The sequence below is a fragment of the Camelina sativa genome, chromosome 13 (assembly GCF_000633955.1).
Source record: "Camelina sativa cultivar DH55 chromosome 13, Cs, whole genome shotgun sequence".
NCBI lineage: Eukaryota > Viridiplantae > Streptophyta > Magnoliopsida > Brassicales > Brassicaceae > Camelina > Camelina sativa.
This window is the reverse complement of record NC_025697.1, coordinates 16,485,158-16,503,151: the sequence shown is the minus strand read 5'-3', so window position 1 is coordinate 16,503,151 and position 17,994 is coordinate 16,485,158. Positions and strand designations below refer to the sequence as shown.

Here is a 17,994-nt window from a genome sequence, read left to right as displayed (position 1 = left end):
GACTTCGGGATAAACAAGCCCATGACCAACTTAAACAAGATTTGATTGAGCATATTTGGACTAACTTTGGACATCTTCCAGAAAATAAAGATTGATTTTAAAATTTCTATGAATTGAATAAAATGTTTGTTTTTGTTTTGATGTTTTTATGTTTTCTGTTATTAATTTCTTAATTGTATGTTTTTGTTTTTCAATTTTAAATTAATGTTTAAACTTTCAAAATATTATTATTTTATTCGGGGGACCAAATACAAATAGACACCAATGCTCATACTAAAAATAAAAAACTTTCAAAATATTACTATTAAATTTGAAGGACCAAAAATTGTCTCACACCAATGTCCTTCCTCTAAGTAACAAAGCAGAGGTGTCTTGTTCAAAATCAAAAACAGCACCGTCCTCTTCCTCACTGCTCCACCGCCCTCTTTCTCATTACTCTGCCAGCTCTTCCTCTTTTTCATCTTTAATCGGGTCAAAGAAAGAAGCTGCTTCAATGGAAGATTCAACAACAATCACCTTTTTCGGTCATATCCCCAAAACGGATCTGAATATTTAGTCTTAGGGCTACCTTCTACTATCGTAATGCCTAATTCTGAATCTCTCTACTAAAAAGTGCCTGGTTTTATAAATCTCCCTTGATTTTAAAATGGAGTCCATTAACATTTATTACCATAGTTCTATATGTCTATTTTCCTCACTATATATACGAGTACGTTCATAAATACACTTTTCCTCTACAACAAAATGAAGCATCAAATGTAATAACTCTCTCTCTCTCTCCCCATTAGCTTTATACACCATCTTCTTTTATATTATTCAATTTATTTACGATACAAAATAACTAAATTAAAACATGAAATTCATGACCCTTTGTTCACAATCACTTCACCAACATGACATATATTATTACCAAAGCATGGCTCTCCCGCTCCATGGCATTTGAATACATAATAATTGGGAAAATTGATTTAAAAGGATATTTTTTCTTCAATTTGTCCCATTATGCTTTTTTTTGAAGTGTAGAGTAGGTTTTAAAATACAAAAAAAACTCAATTATACCCTTAATAACTCAATTAAACCTTTAATTGTAGAAAAAACCAAAATTTCTTTTTTCTGTATTTCTTCTTTTTTGTATACTTTCTAAATTTAATAAAAAAAATACTTCTTTTTTTTAATCCATTTCCTCTTTTTTTTTTACAAAATCTCGACATTACTCGCCTACCAAAAATAAAAAATCTCGGCATTACTCTCTCTTTCTCAGGAGATATCGACACCCTTTTGTAACCCACCGGCGAGAATCGACGACTCTGGTAGCTTCTCCTACCGGCGAGGATCGACGACTCCGGTAGCTTCTCCTGCCGGCGACTACTCCGGTAGCTTCTCTCTCTCTCTCTCTCTCTCTTTCTCTCTCTCTCGACACAATTGAGTTTTTTCCCCAAATCTATTTCAAAATTTTTCCCCAAATCTATTTCCAATCGATTCCTCTCTCTCTCAATCGATGCATGCAATTGTTTGTTTGGATTGTTGTGGTTGTGTTTTTTTCCCCCAAATTTGATTTTTTTCCCAAATTTGATAATGTATCGGCAACACATGTTTTGCTTTTGGGTGATGTCAATATAGTTTCTATATGTGATTGATTGTTGTGGGACAATTTTTTTCCCCAAATTTGATAATGTATCGATTGAAATTTGTGTTTTTTCTTCCCCAAATTTGATAATGTATCGGCCTCCAAGTTTTGCTTTTGGTTGATGTCAATATAGTTTCTATATGTTAAGACTTCATTGATTGTAAACTTAAAAATAGTTTACAGTTAATATAGCTAATCGATCATGTTCATCATGTGTTAGGATAGGGATTTGGATTCATACTAATGAATTTCATTTTTCTTAATTTTTTTTTGTGTAGCTATGGAAACAGAATTTTCTAAACGCCTATTTAGAAATGGATTTGAGCCACAAGTGAAGAAGATTAACAATTCCTGTCGAATTTCTATCTTGGGCAAAGTCAAACAAGCATTACCTAAAGAGTATGAGAAAGTNTGGTAGCTTCTCCTACCGGCGAGGATCGACGACTCCGGTAGCTTCTCCTGCCGGCGACTACTCCGGTAGCTTCTCTCTCTCTCTCTCTCTCTCTTTCTCTCTCTCTCGACACAATTGAGTTTTTTCCCCAAATCTATTTCAAAATTTTTCCCCAAATCTATTTCCAATCGATTCCTCTCTCTCTCAATCGATGCATGCAATTGTTTGTTTGGATTGTTGTGGTTGTGTTTTTTTCCCCCAAATTTGATTTTTTTCCCAAATTTGATAATGTATCGGCAACACATGTTTTGCTTTTGGGTGATGTCAATATAGTTTCTATATGTGATTGATTGTTGTGGGACAATTTTTTTCCCCAAATTTGATAATGTATCGATTGAAATTTGTGTTTTTTCTTCCCCAAATTTGATAATGTATCGGCCTCCAAGTTTTGCTTTTGGTTGATGTCAATATAGTTTCTATATGTTAAGACTTCATTGATTGTAAACTTAAAAATAGTTTACAGTTAATATAGCTAATCGATCATGTTCATCATGTGTTAGGATAGGGATTTGGATTCATACTAATGAATTTCATTTTTCTTAATTTTTTTTTGTGTAGCTATGGAAACAGAATTTTCTAAACGCCTATTTAGAAATGGATTTGAGCCACAAGTGAAGAAGATTAACAATTCCTGTCGAATTTCTATCTTGGGCAAAGTCAAACAAGCATTACCTAAAGAGTATGAGAAAGTGAAGAATGATCCAGTCTTTTCACATGTCTTTGCAATCTACGAGAATGGTTTAGGGTATTCAGGGCGTTTGATACACAGCATGATGTCTAGGCAATTGGTTACAAAGAAAAAAAAAAGAGATATGGTTTGTGTTTGGAGGGAAGCCACTCAGATTTTCAATGCAAGAGTTTCATGCTGTGACTGGGCACAAATACACTGCCGATTCTAGTTGTGATTTAGAGAATTGGAAAGATGATGGTGGGTTTTGGAGCAAATTGATGACGAGAAAAGGTCCGACTATTAGCATTAAGAGCTTGGTTGATGTGCACTTACCTGTAATTCACAAATGGAATGAGGTAGATAAGATCCGATTGGTGTATCTTCTTGTGATAGCTGGGTTGGTTATGGCTAAGGATGAGAAAAAGTATATTCCACTCAAATACATCCAGATGGTAATGGATCTTGATAAGGTGAGGACTTATCCTTGGGGTCTTAAAGCTTTTAAAAGTCTTGCTAAGTCTATCATAGAAAAAAGAGAAGATTTGAAGAAGATCAATAGCTATGCATTAGATGGTTTCTCATATGCATTTCAAATATGGGTGATGGAGGCAATTCCAGACATTGGAAAGTTGTTGGGAGAAAAGATTATCACAGAATTTAGAGAAGCTCCTCGATGTTCTAACTGGAAAGGCGCAGCCAAAGTATCATATGATGATATCATCCAACTAGAAAGTACATTTGGACCAAAGGTACTTTCTTTGCCAACCCAACTCTTATCACATGTTTTTTTTGTTAATAGTTGATGTCATTGTTTAATCTTAAGTTCTAACAGTTTTTTTTTTTTTTATTTTAGGATATTGTTTATCCATACATATCTATTACTGGCGATTATGACATTGTTGACTCCATGGAGTTTTTATGGCGTGACGAAACTAGCAATGGTGAAGTCGATGCATTGAAAGCTAAGATCAGTTCTGGAAATGATTTTGGAGACCATATTTGGGGAACTGTACGAGTTGATGATGTGGACGGTGAACATAATCAAGTAAAAGATGATGTTGGCAGTGAGGTGTGCGAAGAAAATCAAGGGTCTAGTGCAACAAAGAGTGGTGAGAGTATGCAAGCTGCTAATGACGAAGAGTCAGGTTGCAAGAGAAAGAGACAACCTGATCATGGTGCAGAGAGGAGGAAAAAGAAACTGCTCTATGAGCGAGCAGCAACAACACATCGAGCTGCAACAGATGAACAAATGAAGTCTTTTATTAATGTGTTTGAGACTTGTTTCAAGAGTTTTGAGAAGAAGGTTGACAGTCGATTGGAAAAAATAGAAAAGGATGTCTCACTGTTGAAGGATGCTATAACTTCAGCTGGAATTACAATAAGCACTCAAGCCACGGTTGAGCAACCATCCATTCCAGCAGAAAAGAAGGGTAAATCTGTGGTACGTAAGACTTAAATCTCTATGTTATGTTGTGTTTTTTTTAAGACTCTAAAAGAATATGTAATCGGATATGTATGTACGTGGGTGTAATAATTTGTGTTAATATTTTTGTTAAACTTTTTGTATTGACAGGATGAATCGTTTTTAATTGATGATATTTTCACTCATCATAGTGAAATAGATCTTAATTTGGATTCCCAAGAATTTTTACAAAAAACAGTAGGACACCTAGCTCAAAAGACAAATGTACTTGGGTTTGATCCTACACATAATGTATTGTGCAAAGATGACATCAGAAATCGGAGTCCTCGAAACGAGGGTGAACATGATGAGGATTCTGTTTTGGTGTTTGTTTCTGATGATCGATTCAATGCTTTTGCAGCATGGAGTAGAACACTGGGGTAAGTTGTTCAATTGTGTTTTTCCTATTATTTTTTTCAATGAGGCTTATGCACAATGTTTTCTTTTTGCAGAATGCTTAAGTTGGGCCCGAGTGTAATTAATGATGAATTACTAAGTCGAGTCATGACAAGCTACGTTTGGCTTCGGAATCACGTACGTTTCATGTTATTTTTGTCAATTATTTTTGTCAATATATTTTTTATTGTCAACGTTTGATTTTTGTCCATTATATTTTTTTCCAGGAAATAGATGCTATGATGTATATATTTCGGGAGAATACATCTTTAGGCCGACTGAAGTCAAATCGTGTTGGCTTCATGAATTGTCTGTTTAGCATGCAAATCAAAATCGAATATTTGAAGTTTATCAAAGATAAAAAAGGCCACAAATGGGATTCTATGATCTTGGGTTATGCCAACGGTGACTTGCCTTCTCATGGAAAGACGGGGAAGAAATGGGCATTAGACTTCGACAGAGTTTACACTCCTGTGTTCGTCAATGATAATCACTGGATATCTCTGTGCATTAATTTTGGCCTAAGAACAGTTGAAGTATTTGATTGTTCTGGTCGCACCCACAGAAGTCATGTAGATCCTTTTGCAATCCTCATCCCTCGACTTGTGAAGGAAGTTCAGACCAAACCTATGGTAAATATCTTCATGTGGCTCCATATTCTATCATTTTTGCTTCAGTGCCACCAAATCTTAATAAGCCATGCTCTGACTGCGGAGTGTATGCACTTAAATACATAGAGTGTCATATGCTTAACCTAGATATGAGTTTGATAAACGATGACAACATTAAAGAAGCTCGTACGAAGATTGCAGTTGATTTGTGGAAAGCAGCATCTGATCCTGTGTTCATTGAGCGAATGGGAAAGTATGAGCCTCCATCTATATTGCCTCATATTGTAGACCTTAGTTAAATTTACGATTTTGCTAGGATTATTATTACGACTGTAGTATGTCACTCACGTCATGTTTTTTATTGCTGAAAATTTTATTTAGCTTTTGTTTTTAAGCTTTACGTGTTACATAAATCCAACGAAGCACACACATCAATATTTCAAACACGTCCAAAACAAAAGCTTGTTTAATATGTCACTACCATTTAATTGTTCTCTATGATTAAGACAAATACAACGTTCAAAACAAAATCTTGTTTACCATCAGAAATTCAAAATAACATCCAAAACAAAACATCAATTATTTTGAAACATAAGAAGTTCAAAATAAAAAAACATAAGAAAGCCAATAACATGTATTTGAAACATAAGAAATTCAAAATAAAAAAACATAAGATATCCAATAATGTGAACTCCAAATAGTGACGAAGAAGACTACATCATAAATCCTCAAAGATTAGCCTCCATTTTACTAGCAAGACCAGCCTGCGAAGATGAAAAAAAATAATGAATGTTAAATTAAAGAAACTAAAACATGTATTTGAAATGATGTGTAAAAGTTGCTGAACAAACCTATTATTAGATCGTGTTTTCACATGTCGATCTATTGTGGCCTTCTTTACCACAACGGCCACACTTACGCCTCTTCGCTCCTTGTGACAATCTTATCTTGTCTTCCACTGATTCATATCTTCTTTTTCTTCTTCTACCAACTCCTCTTCTTGTCTCAGGTGGTACAATTTTTACATCACCAATAGTTTCGGGAACACACCATTCATCTTCAGGAACACCTATAGGATTAATGGTTTCCTCGTACAATGATCTCCATGCAGCAGTAGTGAACACATCATCAGCGTATGGGTACAGAATTTTTCCAATACTAAAACATGCTTTTATGGCATGTCTACAAGGAAGTTTTCCTATGTCGAACTTTCCACATGAACAAGTCCTCTTCTCCAAATCAACAATAAAATCTACTCCTCTACCTTTAATCTGTAATATGAATTGAGAAATAGGATAAGCTTTAACATTTTCACCCTTCTCTATTCTTCTAGAAATCTTCTTCTCCACCTCAACGGTTAAAGGGTCGTTCTGCTGCTCACTTAATGCCCTACGCTCATAAAACCAGCGGGTTAACATTTCTCTAATGCTATCTAACAAAGGAATTATTGGATTGTTGGTTATTGGAATGTTATTATTGGAATTCTTATTGGTTTAATGGAATTGTTTTGGTTATCCACTGTTGTTGATTGTTGCTAGGTTGTTAGTGGGTATGGGACCACTAGTGAATTAATATTATTATTAAAAAAAAAAACGGGAAGGGTTGTTTCATTGACAAAGTGATGAATTACAATTCTGTCATGTTGGGGATTGTTGCTAAGCTAAGATATTGTGGGGAAACCATCACTGAATCTCAAAGGCTTGAGAAACTGTACACCACATTTCACAAAAAACACATTACATTGCAGCAACAATATATGTTGTGTGGATATACCAAATTCTCAGATTTGATTGTGGTGCTCTTAATAGCTGAAAAGAATAATAAGCTCATTATCAAGAGTCACATGTCTCGACCCACCAGATCAAAAGCATTCCCTGATTAAATGAATTGGATGTTAAAAACCCAATGATAAAAAATAAAGCTTTTCGAGGACGCGGCTGTCGAAACTATCATGGATGCGGAAGAAATTATAACCCTCAAAGCTGGAAGTCATACCAATAAATTATCTCTGGACAGAGTCCGAAAGGAAAAGACATCTAAGCAAGTACTTCTTAGAAACACGAGAGTGCTTGTTTCAGATGTGGCACTTAGGGACATTGGTCTCAGGTTTGCCGAACACTTGCACATCTTTGTGCTCTATACAAAATGCGCTAAAGGTAAACGAAAGTAAGTAAAATTTTTGCAACATTCTGATGATACAACCCACCTTGAGACAGTTGACTTTGCAAACAATCTCGATGAGGATGTCCTTGTAGAAAACTAAAATGCTTATTTTATGATACTCAAATTTCTGATAATTATGCCATAAATAAGTCGATGTTTGATTGAAATTTCTCATATTTGTGTGCTTCTTTTACCTATCATGCATAATTATTGTGTGCTTTATGCTTCATGAATAAATTTGTTTTCAATTCCTATTAACCGATTATAATTATTTCAAACAAAAGGAAATAGATCTAAGACATATCTTAGAGACATTTGCATAACATATAGTGGCATAACAGATAGTGGAACACACTATTCGGATTTCTGAAACATATAAAATATTTATCTGATCTAAGATCAACAAATTTTCTTGTTAATACAATATCATGTCCCACAGACTTAATTGAAAGGATTAGTAAAGCAAAATTTGCATTACCTAACGAGACAAAGTTCTCAGTAAACAATACATTATTTTCTCCCAATTCCAAGAGAAATTTGTTGAGTTTTAAACATATACCTTCATGGAAATGGTACTCATTCAACAACTAAGAATGGAAAGAAGTACATGTACATTACTTATGAAAAATCCATAAAAAGACATGTATTGGAAAAATTACCAGGATTCCCATCGGTTTTGCACCATACATACATAAATTCAATTGAATCACATGTTGTGATCAAAAGAAATCATGATGATTTCACATTGTGGCATGATCGCCTTGGTCATTCAGGCACCACGATGATGCAAAAATTATAGAAAGCTCACATAGACATTCAATGAAACCCCAAGAGATTTATCAGGGGAATAAAATGAAATCTGTTGCATGTTCTCTAGAAAAATTGATTATAAGGCCATCACCAACAAAAATCGATAAAGAAATACCAAATTTTCTTGAAAGAGTTCAAGGTAACATTTGTGGACCTATACACCCACTATTTGGACCATTATAGTATTTCATGGTAATGATAGACGCGTCTAGTAAATGGTCACATGTTTGTTTGTTATCATCTCGAAATATGGCATTTGCGAGATTTATGACTCAAATAATCAACATAAGAGTTCTTTTTTTTTTGTCAACCAAACTAAGAGTTCAGTGTCTTGATTATCCAATTAAAAGAGTTAAATTAGATAACAATGGTGAATTCACGTCCCAAGCATTCAATGATTATTGTATGGTAAGAGGAGACAATGTTGAACACCCTATAGCCCATGTTCACACAAAATGTCCTCGCGAAGTCTTTAATTAAACGTCTGTAATTAATTAAAAGACCATCAATCATGAGATCAAAACTAACACCCTCAATATGGGGACATGCTATTTTACATGTAGAATCACTTATACGTATAAGGCCAAGTGCATATCATAACTATTCTCCACTACAATTAGCATTTGGTCGAGTACCAAATATTTCTCATCTAAAAATATTTGGTTGTGCGGTTTATGTACCGATTGCATCCCCCACAACGTACTAAAATGGGACCACATAGAATGTTGGGAATATATGTTGGTTGTGATTCTCCATCAATTATACGATACCTACAACCTCATACTGGTGACGTATTTACTGCACGTTTTGCAGATTTTCATATTGATAAAAAAAAAATTGGTTCTAAGGGAGAAAATAAAAAAATTGAAAAGGATATCAAATGGTGTGTACCATCATTATTACACCTTGAACTTCCCACAAATCGGTCGAAACTAGAAGTTCGCAAAAGTGGTTTGCGGAAACATATCTCTAATAATTCGATTGGGAGGCTCCTCGCACTAACGTGGACTTAAACTTTTGTGTATTATAAAACATGATTCGTCAAATTATGCATTTAGAGAGTATAGCCAATCAATTACTAGATGCATTTGTAGATATTAAAGTGGTAACTAAATCACATATACCAGCAGCAAATGCTCATGCTAAAATTGAAATCACACAAGAACATGGAAAAAATGATGATGCAGATGAGTCTAGAATACACTTAAATGTGGTAGACCAATTGGTGCCAAGGATAAAAACCTTAGGAAAATAAAAAAAAAAAGTAAAATTATAAGACACTCCCATAATGACATAAAATATTATGGAAAAAACAAATCATGATTCTTCCACCAATATAGAGCATCATGAATCTGAATAAAAGTCATGAGACTTCTATCAACTATATCCATAATGGATTTCTCCACCAATATAAAGCATCATGAATCTGACGAAAGTCATGAGATTTCTATCAATTATATCCATAATGGAAAGATATGAAATCGAAAGAAAACAGATGATTTTTTTTTCCTATCTTGTGTCAAAGGAAATAAATGAAGAAAACTAAGATCCAGAACTAAATTCACTATATGAATGTCAAAAGAGGCATGACTAGATAAAATAGAAAGATGCTATACAAGTCAAACTTGATTCTCTTAACAAAAGAAATGTATTCAAACCAATTGTGGCCATACCTAAGGGTATAAAAACTGTTGATTATTAATGAGATTTCGTCCGAAAACGTATTGAAGAAAACAAGGTAACAAGGTAAAAAGCTCAGGGTATCATGCCCCAAGGTTTTTCTCAAAGACATGAGATTGATGAAGAGGAAACATATTCTCCCATTACGGATGCAATCACGTTTAGATTTTTAATGAGTCTAGCGGCTGATAAAAATCTAAAGATGCGTCTCATAGAGGTTGTAACAACATATTTATATGGATCATTAGATAGTGGTATCTATATGAAAGTTCATGATAGATTTAATATGCCTAAAGCATTAACATCTAAACCCAAAGAATTATGCACATTAAAATTACAAAGATCATTATATGGTTTAAAGCAATCTGGGTGTATGTGTTATAATCGTCTTAGTGAGCACTTAACTAAAGAAGGATACATGACTCATCTTATATGCCCTTGTGTTTTCATCAAGAAAACAATATCCAGATTTGTAATTATTGCGGTCTATGTTGATGATGATCTAAATACCGTTGGAACTCAAGAAGAAACACAGAAAGCAACAAACTATTTGAAAGGAGAGTTTGAGATGAAAGATGTCGGAAAAACAAAGTTTTGTCTTGGTTTGCAAATTGAACATTCTCATAAGGGAATATACTAAAAGATTTTTAAAACGCTTTCATATAAATAAAACAAATCCTCTCAATACACCAATAGTCGTAAGATCACTTAAAGTTAAAAATGATCCATTCCGAGCATATGAAAAAAATGAGGAGATACTTGGTTATGAGTCGCCCTACAACGCGCTCCCGGGTCGTCATCCGAAGTCGATATACCAACCATACTCCCAAGCCACAAAGTATTAGAATATAACGGTACTAGGAGAACCTAAGTCCCCCAAGAGTCGCGAGCAAACAATTTTGAACACGTCCGAGTCTTATCCCTATCCAGGTTTCCTTCCCATGGCTCGCGTAAGACAACACAATGTCTTACCAACCACATTTCCCCTCACTGCAACACCTCATGACCACACAACGATCATCTCACTGCCCCACGAGCGGCCACAAAGGCCAAACAAATGTCCTAATCAGGACCGCCACAAAGGCCAAACAAATGTCCTAAACAGGACCGCCACAAAGGCCAAACAAATGTCCTGAACAAGACCGCCACAAAGGCCAAACAAATGTCCTAAACAGGACCGCCACCAAGGCCACTCGTCCCGAAGGACCGTCACAAAGACCATCTGTCCCGAAGGACCGTCACAAAGACCATCTGTCACGAAGGACCGTCACAAAGACCATATGTCCCGAAGGACCGTCACAAAGACCATCGGTTCCGAAGGACCGCCTAAACAGGCACTCTGGCTAAACAGCCGCCACAAAGGTCACACTCTGGCTAAACAGCCCGCCACAAAGGCCACACTCTGGCTAAACAGCCGCCACAAAGGCCACACTCTAGCTAAACAGCCCGCCACAAAGGCCATAAAAACGGCTACACAGCCCACCACAAAGGTCACACAATGGCTAAACAGCCCGCCACAAAGGCCACACAATGGCTAAACAGCCCGCCACAAAGGCCACACACGACTAAACAGCTTGCCACAAAGACCACACACGGCTAAACAACCAGCCACAAAGGCCACACACGTCTCGCAAGACCGCCACACACGACACAAAATGACCCCATGGTCCGCCACTAAGGCCACACTAGCCTCTCCAAGGCTCACAACCACTAAAAATGGACAAATTCTAACTCACATAAAACTTTCCATTTTTAGAACTTTCTGGAAACTTTCCTCTTTTAGCAACTACTAATCAGGAAACCTTTCCCCTTTAAACAACATGCTAGCGGAACTTCGTATCCCGAACACCACCTCATCTTGTTACTTAATCGCAGTCAATGACCTGTTCGGACCCCGCAACATGGCCATCTTGAGATACACACTATCTCCAACCTAAAACTCAAGATCTCTCCTCCTCTTGTCGGCATAACTCCTCTGCCGATCCTGAGCTTCCTTCATGTTCAGTTTGAGAACTCGAATATTCTCCGAGGTCTCCTGCACCAAAATCTGCCCCGTACATGCTCCTCTCCCCCACTTGAGTCCAGCATAACGGTGTATGACACGACCTCCCATACAAAGCCTCAAAAGGAGTCATGCCAATACTCGCCTGGTAACTGTTGTTCTAAGCAAACTCTACCAAGTTCAGATGATCTGCCCAATGGCTACACCAATCCAGCACACACATCCTCAGCAAATCCTCCAACGTATAGATCGTCCTCTCGGACTGCCTATCTCTGCCTGAAATGCCCTCTAGAACACTGAAGTGAATATGGAATTCCTATCAGACACAATGCTTGCTGGCACCCCATGCAATCTGACTATATCCTTCACATACTTCTTAGCCAAGACCATTGCTCCACCAGTCTTCTTAATGGCCAGAAAATGTGCCGACTTAGTCAACCGGTCCACAATGCCCCAAATCGCATCAACGTCCTGGACACTGGTAAACCTACCACGAAGTCCATAGTAATCATATCCCACTTCCACTCTGGAATGGGAAGAATCTTCAGCAATTCACTTGGTACATGATGCTCAGCCTTAACAAGCAGACACTCGCAACCCAGTGATAGTACCTCTTGAGATCACGATATATCTTACTCACTCCTCGATGAATAGAGAACATGCTCGCATGAGCCCCTCTCAAGATCTCATGCCTCGACTCCTCATCCTTAAGCACACAAAACTGCCCATGCACCAAAACAATACCATTAGCCAAAACCTGATACTCGGAATTAACATCCTTTGAGGCATTCACCAGCCCCAAGTCCTTCTCCTGAGCCAACCGCACTTTGCTCAACAGATCTGCTCTATCAGCTGCAATCAAACCCAAGGGCTCCTGAGAAACCGCACACAAGCTCAACGCACTGATCTCTCCTACCAGAGACTCCATATCCTGCTCCTGAGCCGAAGCCGCCCGCTTCCAACTCAAGGCATCTGCAACCAAGTTAGCATTACCAGGGTGATAGGCTATCTCCAAATCATAATTCGCCACCAGCTCCATCCACCGCCTCTGTCTCAAATTCAGCTCGAGCTGAGTGAATATATACTTTTGGCTCTTATGATCTATAAACTCATGTACCCTTGCACCATAAAGATAAGATCTCCAAATCTTCAGGGCAAGGACTACAGCACTCATCTCCAAGTGATGAGTAGGATAATTTTCCTCATGCTTCCGCAACTGCCGCGAAGCGTATGCAATCACCTTCCCATACAGCATCAACACACACCCCAAACCAACTCTGGATGCATCTGTATAGACCACATAGGGTTCTCCCTGCTCAAGCAAAGCCAATACTGGAGTAGTAGTTAACATCTCTTTCAGGCTTGCGAAGCCCTCCTCGCACTCTTGTGACTACACAAAAGGATCATTCTTCCTTGTCAACTTAGTCAAAGGACGTGCTCTGCTTACAAAACCCTGCACAAACCTCCTGATCTTTGTGGCATTCTGTGATCTAGGCCAATCCCTGATAGCCTGAATCTTCTCTGGATCTACAGAAACCCCATCTGCAGACACAATGTGACCCAGAAAATCTATCTCCCGCTGCCAGAAACTACACTTCCTCAACTTAGCAAACAACTTTTGCTCACGCAGCTTCTCCAGAACTGCTTTCAAATGCACTGCATGCTCCTCAGGACTCTTAGAATAAACCAGGAAGTCGTCAATGAAGATGAAGACAGACACGTCCAAAAACTCCTGAAACACGTTGTTCATCAACCTCATAAACGCTGTTGGCGCATTTGTTAACCCAAACAGCATCGCCACGAACTCATAAGCCCATACCTCGTCCTTCTACTTGACGAACAACACCGACGCTCCCCACGGTGAAGTGATAAGACGTAAGAACCCCCTATTTTTTTCTTCGTCAGCTCTACTAAACTAATAATCAAGTATGCTGACATCAACTCACCTCCACCCGGATATAAACACCTCTTGTCCACCCAAGAACCTCTAGTAACTTGTCTCTTAGGAAAACTTCCACAATATAGCGTATTACAGAGTTAGCTTTTCGCTTAGCAATTCTCCACAGCAAATCATCATTATGAGCGTAATAAAACAAACAAGTATCATACGTTCGCACATTCTGATTCACCGCATCAAATGCTTTGCAAACCGCTAACTCAAACCATTGCCTTGTTTCCCTCAGCAAGCTTACCAAAACATTGAATCTAGCAACCCTGTCCATCTCCAATGAACGTAATCCAACATCGTCGCAACGATTAGATTATCCTGTCATGAAGGCTTCTCGTTAACTTATGTATCTGGCAAACATGCCTTTCATGGCTCAAACCTGCTGCAATGTCCCCTTCCCATGACTCCAGCAACACCGACCTCACAATCCTGGCGAAACAGCCACACATTCATAACCGCGTTGGTCATAAAACCCTGACCCATTGGTCAACACATCAAAAACCTGAGATTAAACCACCATCAATCTCTCGAGGTCTACATTCAATCGATTTGTTTATACTCACGTCCTAGGTTTTGCTTGCTCCCAACTCCACCCTTAGGTCGCAACCTTCGAACCATACCGATCTCACTCTCAGACCAGCGTCTTCGAGTTATACCGTCTCACTCTTGGACCACAATCCTCAAGGTCTCGGTATTAGGGGAACTACTCATCCCCTCAGGGGAACATAATCCCCTCTGCCACTCTCGGAGCCCCTAGCCCCTCGAGCTATCGGTATTCAGGAGAATCACCATCCCCTTAGAAGCAACAATCCTTAACTACTATAACCATCTCCCAACCAAAAGTACCTCCTGTGGTCTGAGTATAACATTGCAATGCTACACCTGCCCACTCAACTTCTCATATCAATCTTGATTAGCCACCAATAGAGAAGTATCTGATCCAACTGCATATGACCACCTATTTGCCCCTCTAGGCTCGATACCTCTCGAGAAGAATCTCGTACCAGTCATCTACAACTGTTCCATCCTCCTAATAAAAGATGGATAGTCCTCAACACCTGCAGCCCTCGGCTGCACCCCGCCACATGTGGTACAACTGGAGCCTACACTGGTACTGCTCTCGGTAACTGCTCCCACAGTACGCCAACAGATCCGCCAAGCGATCATCTCGACCCTGGGCTCCACCTGCCGCAACCCCACACTTGGATTCCCAGCACCCCCGGCACGCTCACCGGCTAACCCCCTCTGGTCCCTCCTGATACGCTTGTGATCCTACGACGTACCTCCTCGTGGAACTCTGGACCACACACTTGCTGGCCTCGGGAACCCGCTCGACCACGACCCCAACAATGCCCACGTCCACGACTAACAACTTAAACACCTCTAACCACTGCACTTCCAAGAACAGAGGCTAACAAGCAATCTTAACAAAACACAAAAACATAAACTCACCGTGGAATCACAAGTAGGCTCGAAGAGGATGTTCTAGGACTTCATGCCACACACAATTGACTAAACCACATAATCAATCCAGACATGCAATCCCAAACATCATAACATAAACCTAGTGAACCCAAACCTAGAACCGTAAGGGCTCTGATACCAAACTGAAATGACCTAACCCATTTTTTTTAATTAGTAAATAATAAATATATAAATATAATAATAAACATCTAAGCTAGTGGTCTCATATCCACTAGCCACCTAACCATGGTCACACCAAAAGCGGAAATAATAAAACCAAAAAATAACCAATAAACCAATAACCAATATCAAATAAACCGTAATAATTTCAAAACCATAAACTAAAGATCCAATCAACATAAACCAGAAAACCAGCAATCCTAAACAACATTCTAGGACTCAACTCTAGTAATCTAACAAAAGCCAGACAACAACCAAGCGAGNCCAATCACACAAATAAACAAACACTGAAAACAAACTGCCAGAAAAATCAGAAAAGAACAACCTCACAAGTGAAACCACGAAATCAAAACAAACCGTTAACTTTCTAATCCCTTCGGTGAAAAGCAAGGCCGATACGTCCAGAGGCGCCCCACAAAATTTTGGAACGATCAGATTTCAGATGAAACCGAAATCAATCCCGAAACACCCGCTGGTCTCAATTCGAGACTGAGACAAAACGCCCCACTAAACCGCTAATAACTCCTAAAATATTAACCCAAATTCACTTCTGTAAAAAGGAGAGTGTATGAAAATCTCTTAGCTACAACTCTACAAAAAATCAGTACCTTTCCAAACGTTTTGAGTAATCGGATCTTCTTTCTTCCAAACCCTGACAGTTTTGTTTCTCTAATTACTCTAAAGAAAAAGCTTCATCTTCTTCTCTTCCTCCTTTATACTAAACAACTAACAGTTCTCTCCCTTTCTCTCCCTCTCTCTCTCATAAAAATGTCGACAATAGCAAAAACAGGAGAGGAGGCGTGACTTTGAGAAAGAGATTAGGGGTTTTTGGTTTAATTAGATTAAACCAAGATTTAATTAAACCAAAATTAATTAAAATCCACTCTTTTGATTTACTCAGCATATCTCAAATTCTATTCCCGGAACACGGATGTTACAAAAGTGTGATCGTGGAATCAAGGCAATGAAGAGGAGGATGTTCTAGTGTCTCATTTGGTGGTTGTCTTGTTATGCTAGGTTGCTAGAGTTGATTCATTAGAACAATGATTAGGATTGCTGGTTCTTTGATTCATGTGGTTTGGTTATTTATTATGAATTAATGTTGGTTAGTGAATATTGGTTATTTAATGATTTATTGGTATTGAATATTTTCTGCTGTTTGGTTTTGATAGCGGTTAGGTGGCTAGTAGGTATGGGACCAATAGTCTAGGGTATTTTTTTATTATTATTATTATTATTATTATTATTATTATTATTATTATTATTATTATTATTATTATTATTATTATTATTATTATTATTATTATTATTATTATTTATTATTATTATTTTTAAAAAACGGGTTGGGTCGTTTCAACATCGATCGTGGTGCCAGAGTTGACCAATTTGGTGTTACGTCCGTTAACAAAAGACGTCGGTTGGTGAAATATGTTTCGTTCATCCTTGTGTCACAAGCAGACCGAGTAAGAAATACATTATCAGTTTATTGAATAATTATGAATTTGTTTAACATAATTAGTAACATAATTTTATTTGTAACAGGTTTGCTACATTTGCTACCCTTGCATTTGTAATGCTCCTGATTCTTGGGTAACAGTTACACAAATAAACCCCACGAGGGAAAATTTACGGAGTTGCCAATCATCATCCTTGACAACCTAGCAGAGTTGGCTACATGGCCCAGTTGAGCATTCTTTTCATGTTGACTTCGTGGTTGACTTCTCTCAATTCACTGATGACAGAGTCGACTTAGAGTCAGAGGATGAAATTGAGAATTTGACGGAGATGATTCAGACTCGGTTTCTTCGGATTACTCTTCTGATTCATAATAGTTTGTTTTTATTAAACTTTTTGTAAATTTGAAGTAAATTTTTAATTTTTAGTTTTTCATCCCAGCTTACTATTTTCTTTCCAAAAATTTAGTAAAATTAAGAAATATCTCTTATAGTAAAATAAATAAATATTTCTTGAAAATATATACATAAATAATTTTTTGTACTATATTTAGTAAAAAAAATATATAAGACAATATCTGTTAGTAAATGCGTCGGTAATTTCGATTAAAACAAATTTATTCATCTTTTTCTCCTCCGACAGTTTTTTTATTTTCTCAAACATAAAAATTGATCTCTCTCCATTCTCCGGCGATTTGATCCTGCCACCCGGCGAAACTTCGGTACTTATCTCCCTTCCTTTTGAATTTCTTAGTTTTGTTAGATTTCTTAGGAATATGGTAATTTATTAGATTTGATGAATTGACACGGTTTGGGTGTTATTGATTTGAGGATTTGGATTGTATTTTGGATTTGATGAATTGAATTTTGGAGAATTGAATTTTGACGGATTGAAAATTTTGATGGATTGAAATTTTGTTAATTGGATGTTATTGATTTTAAGATTTGGTTTGTTAATTGGATGGATTGAATTTTGCTAATTGGGTTTGATGAATTGAATTTGATAGATTCAATTTTTAATTGGGTGTTATTGATTTGATAATTTGGTTTGTTAATTAGACTTGAGTTTTGTTAAT

General features: G+C 37.5%; 2 protein-coding genes across 2 annotated transcripts; one reads left to right on the top strand and one right to left on the bottom strand.

Moving 5' to 3' along the window:
* On the top strand, positions 3,063-4,315 carry LOC109128450. The gene is made up of 2 exons (XM_019234790.1): positions 3,063-3,497; positions 3,602-4,315. The coding sequence occupies exons 1-2, from the start codon at positions 3,153-3,155 to the stop codon at positions 4,202-4,204; spliced, it is 948 nt and encodes a 315-aa protein (XP_019090335.1). The 5' UTR covers positions 3,063-3,152; the 3' UTR covers positions 4,205-4,315.
* On the bottom strand, positions 6,075-6,635 carry LOC104738295. The gene has a single exon (XM_010458490.1). The coding sequence runs from the start codon at positions 6,633-6,635 to the stop codon at positions 6,075-6,077; it is 561 nt and encodes a 186-aa protein (XP_010456792.1).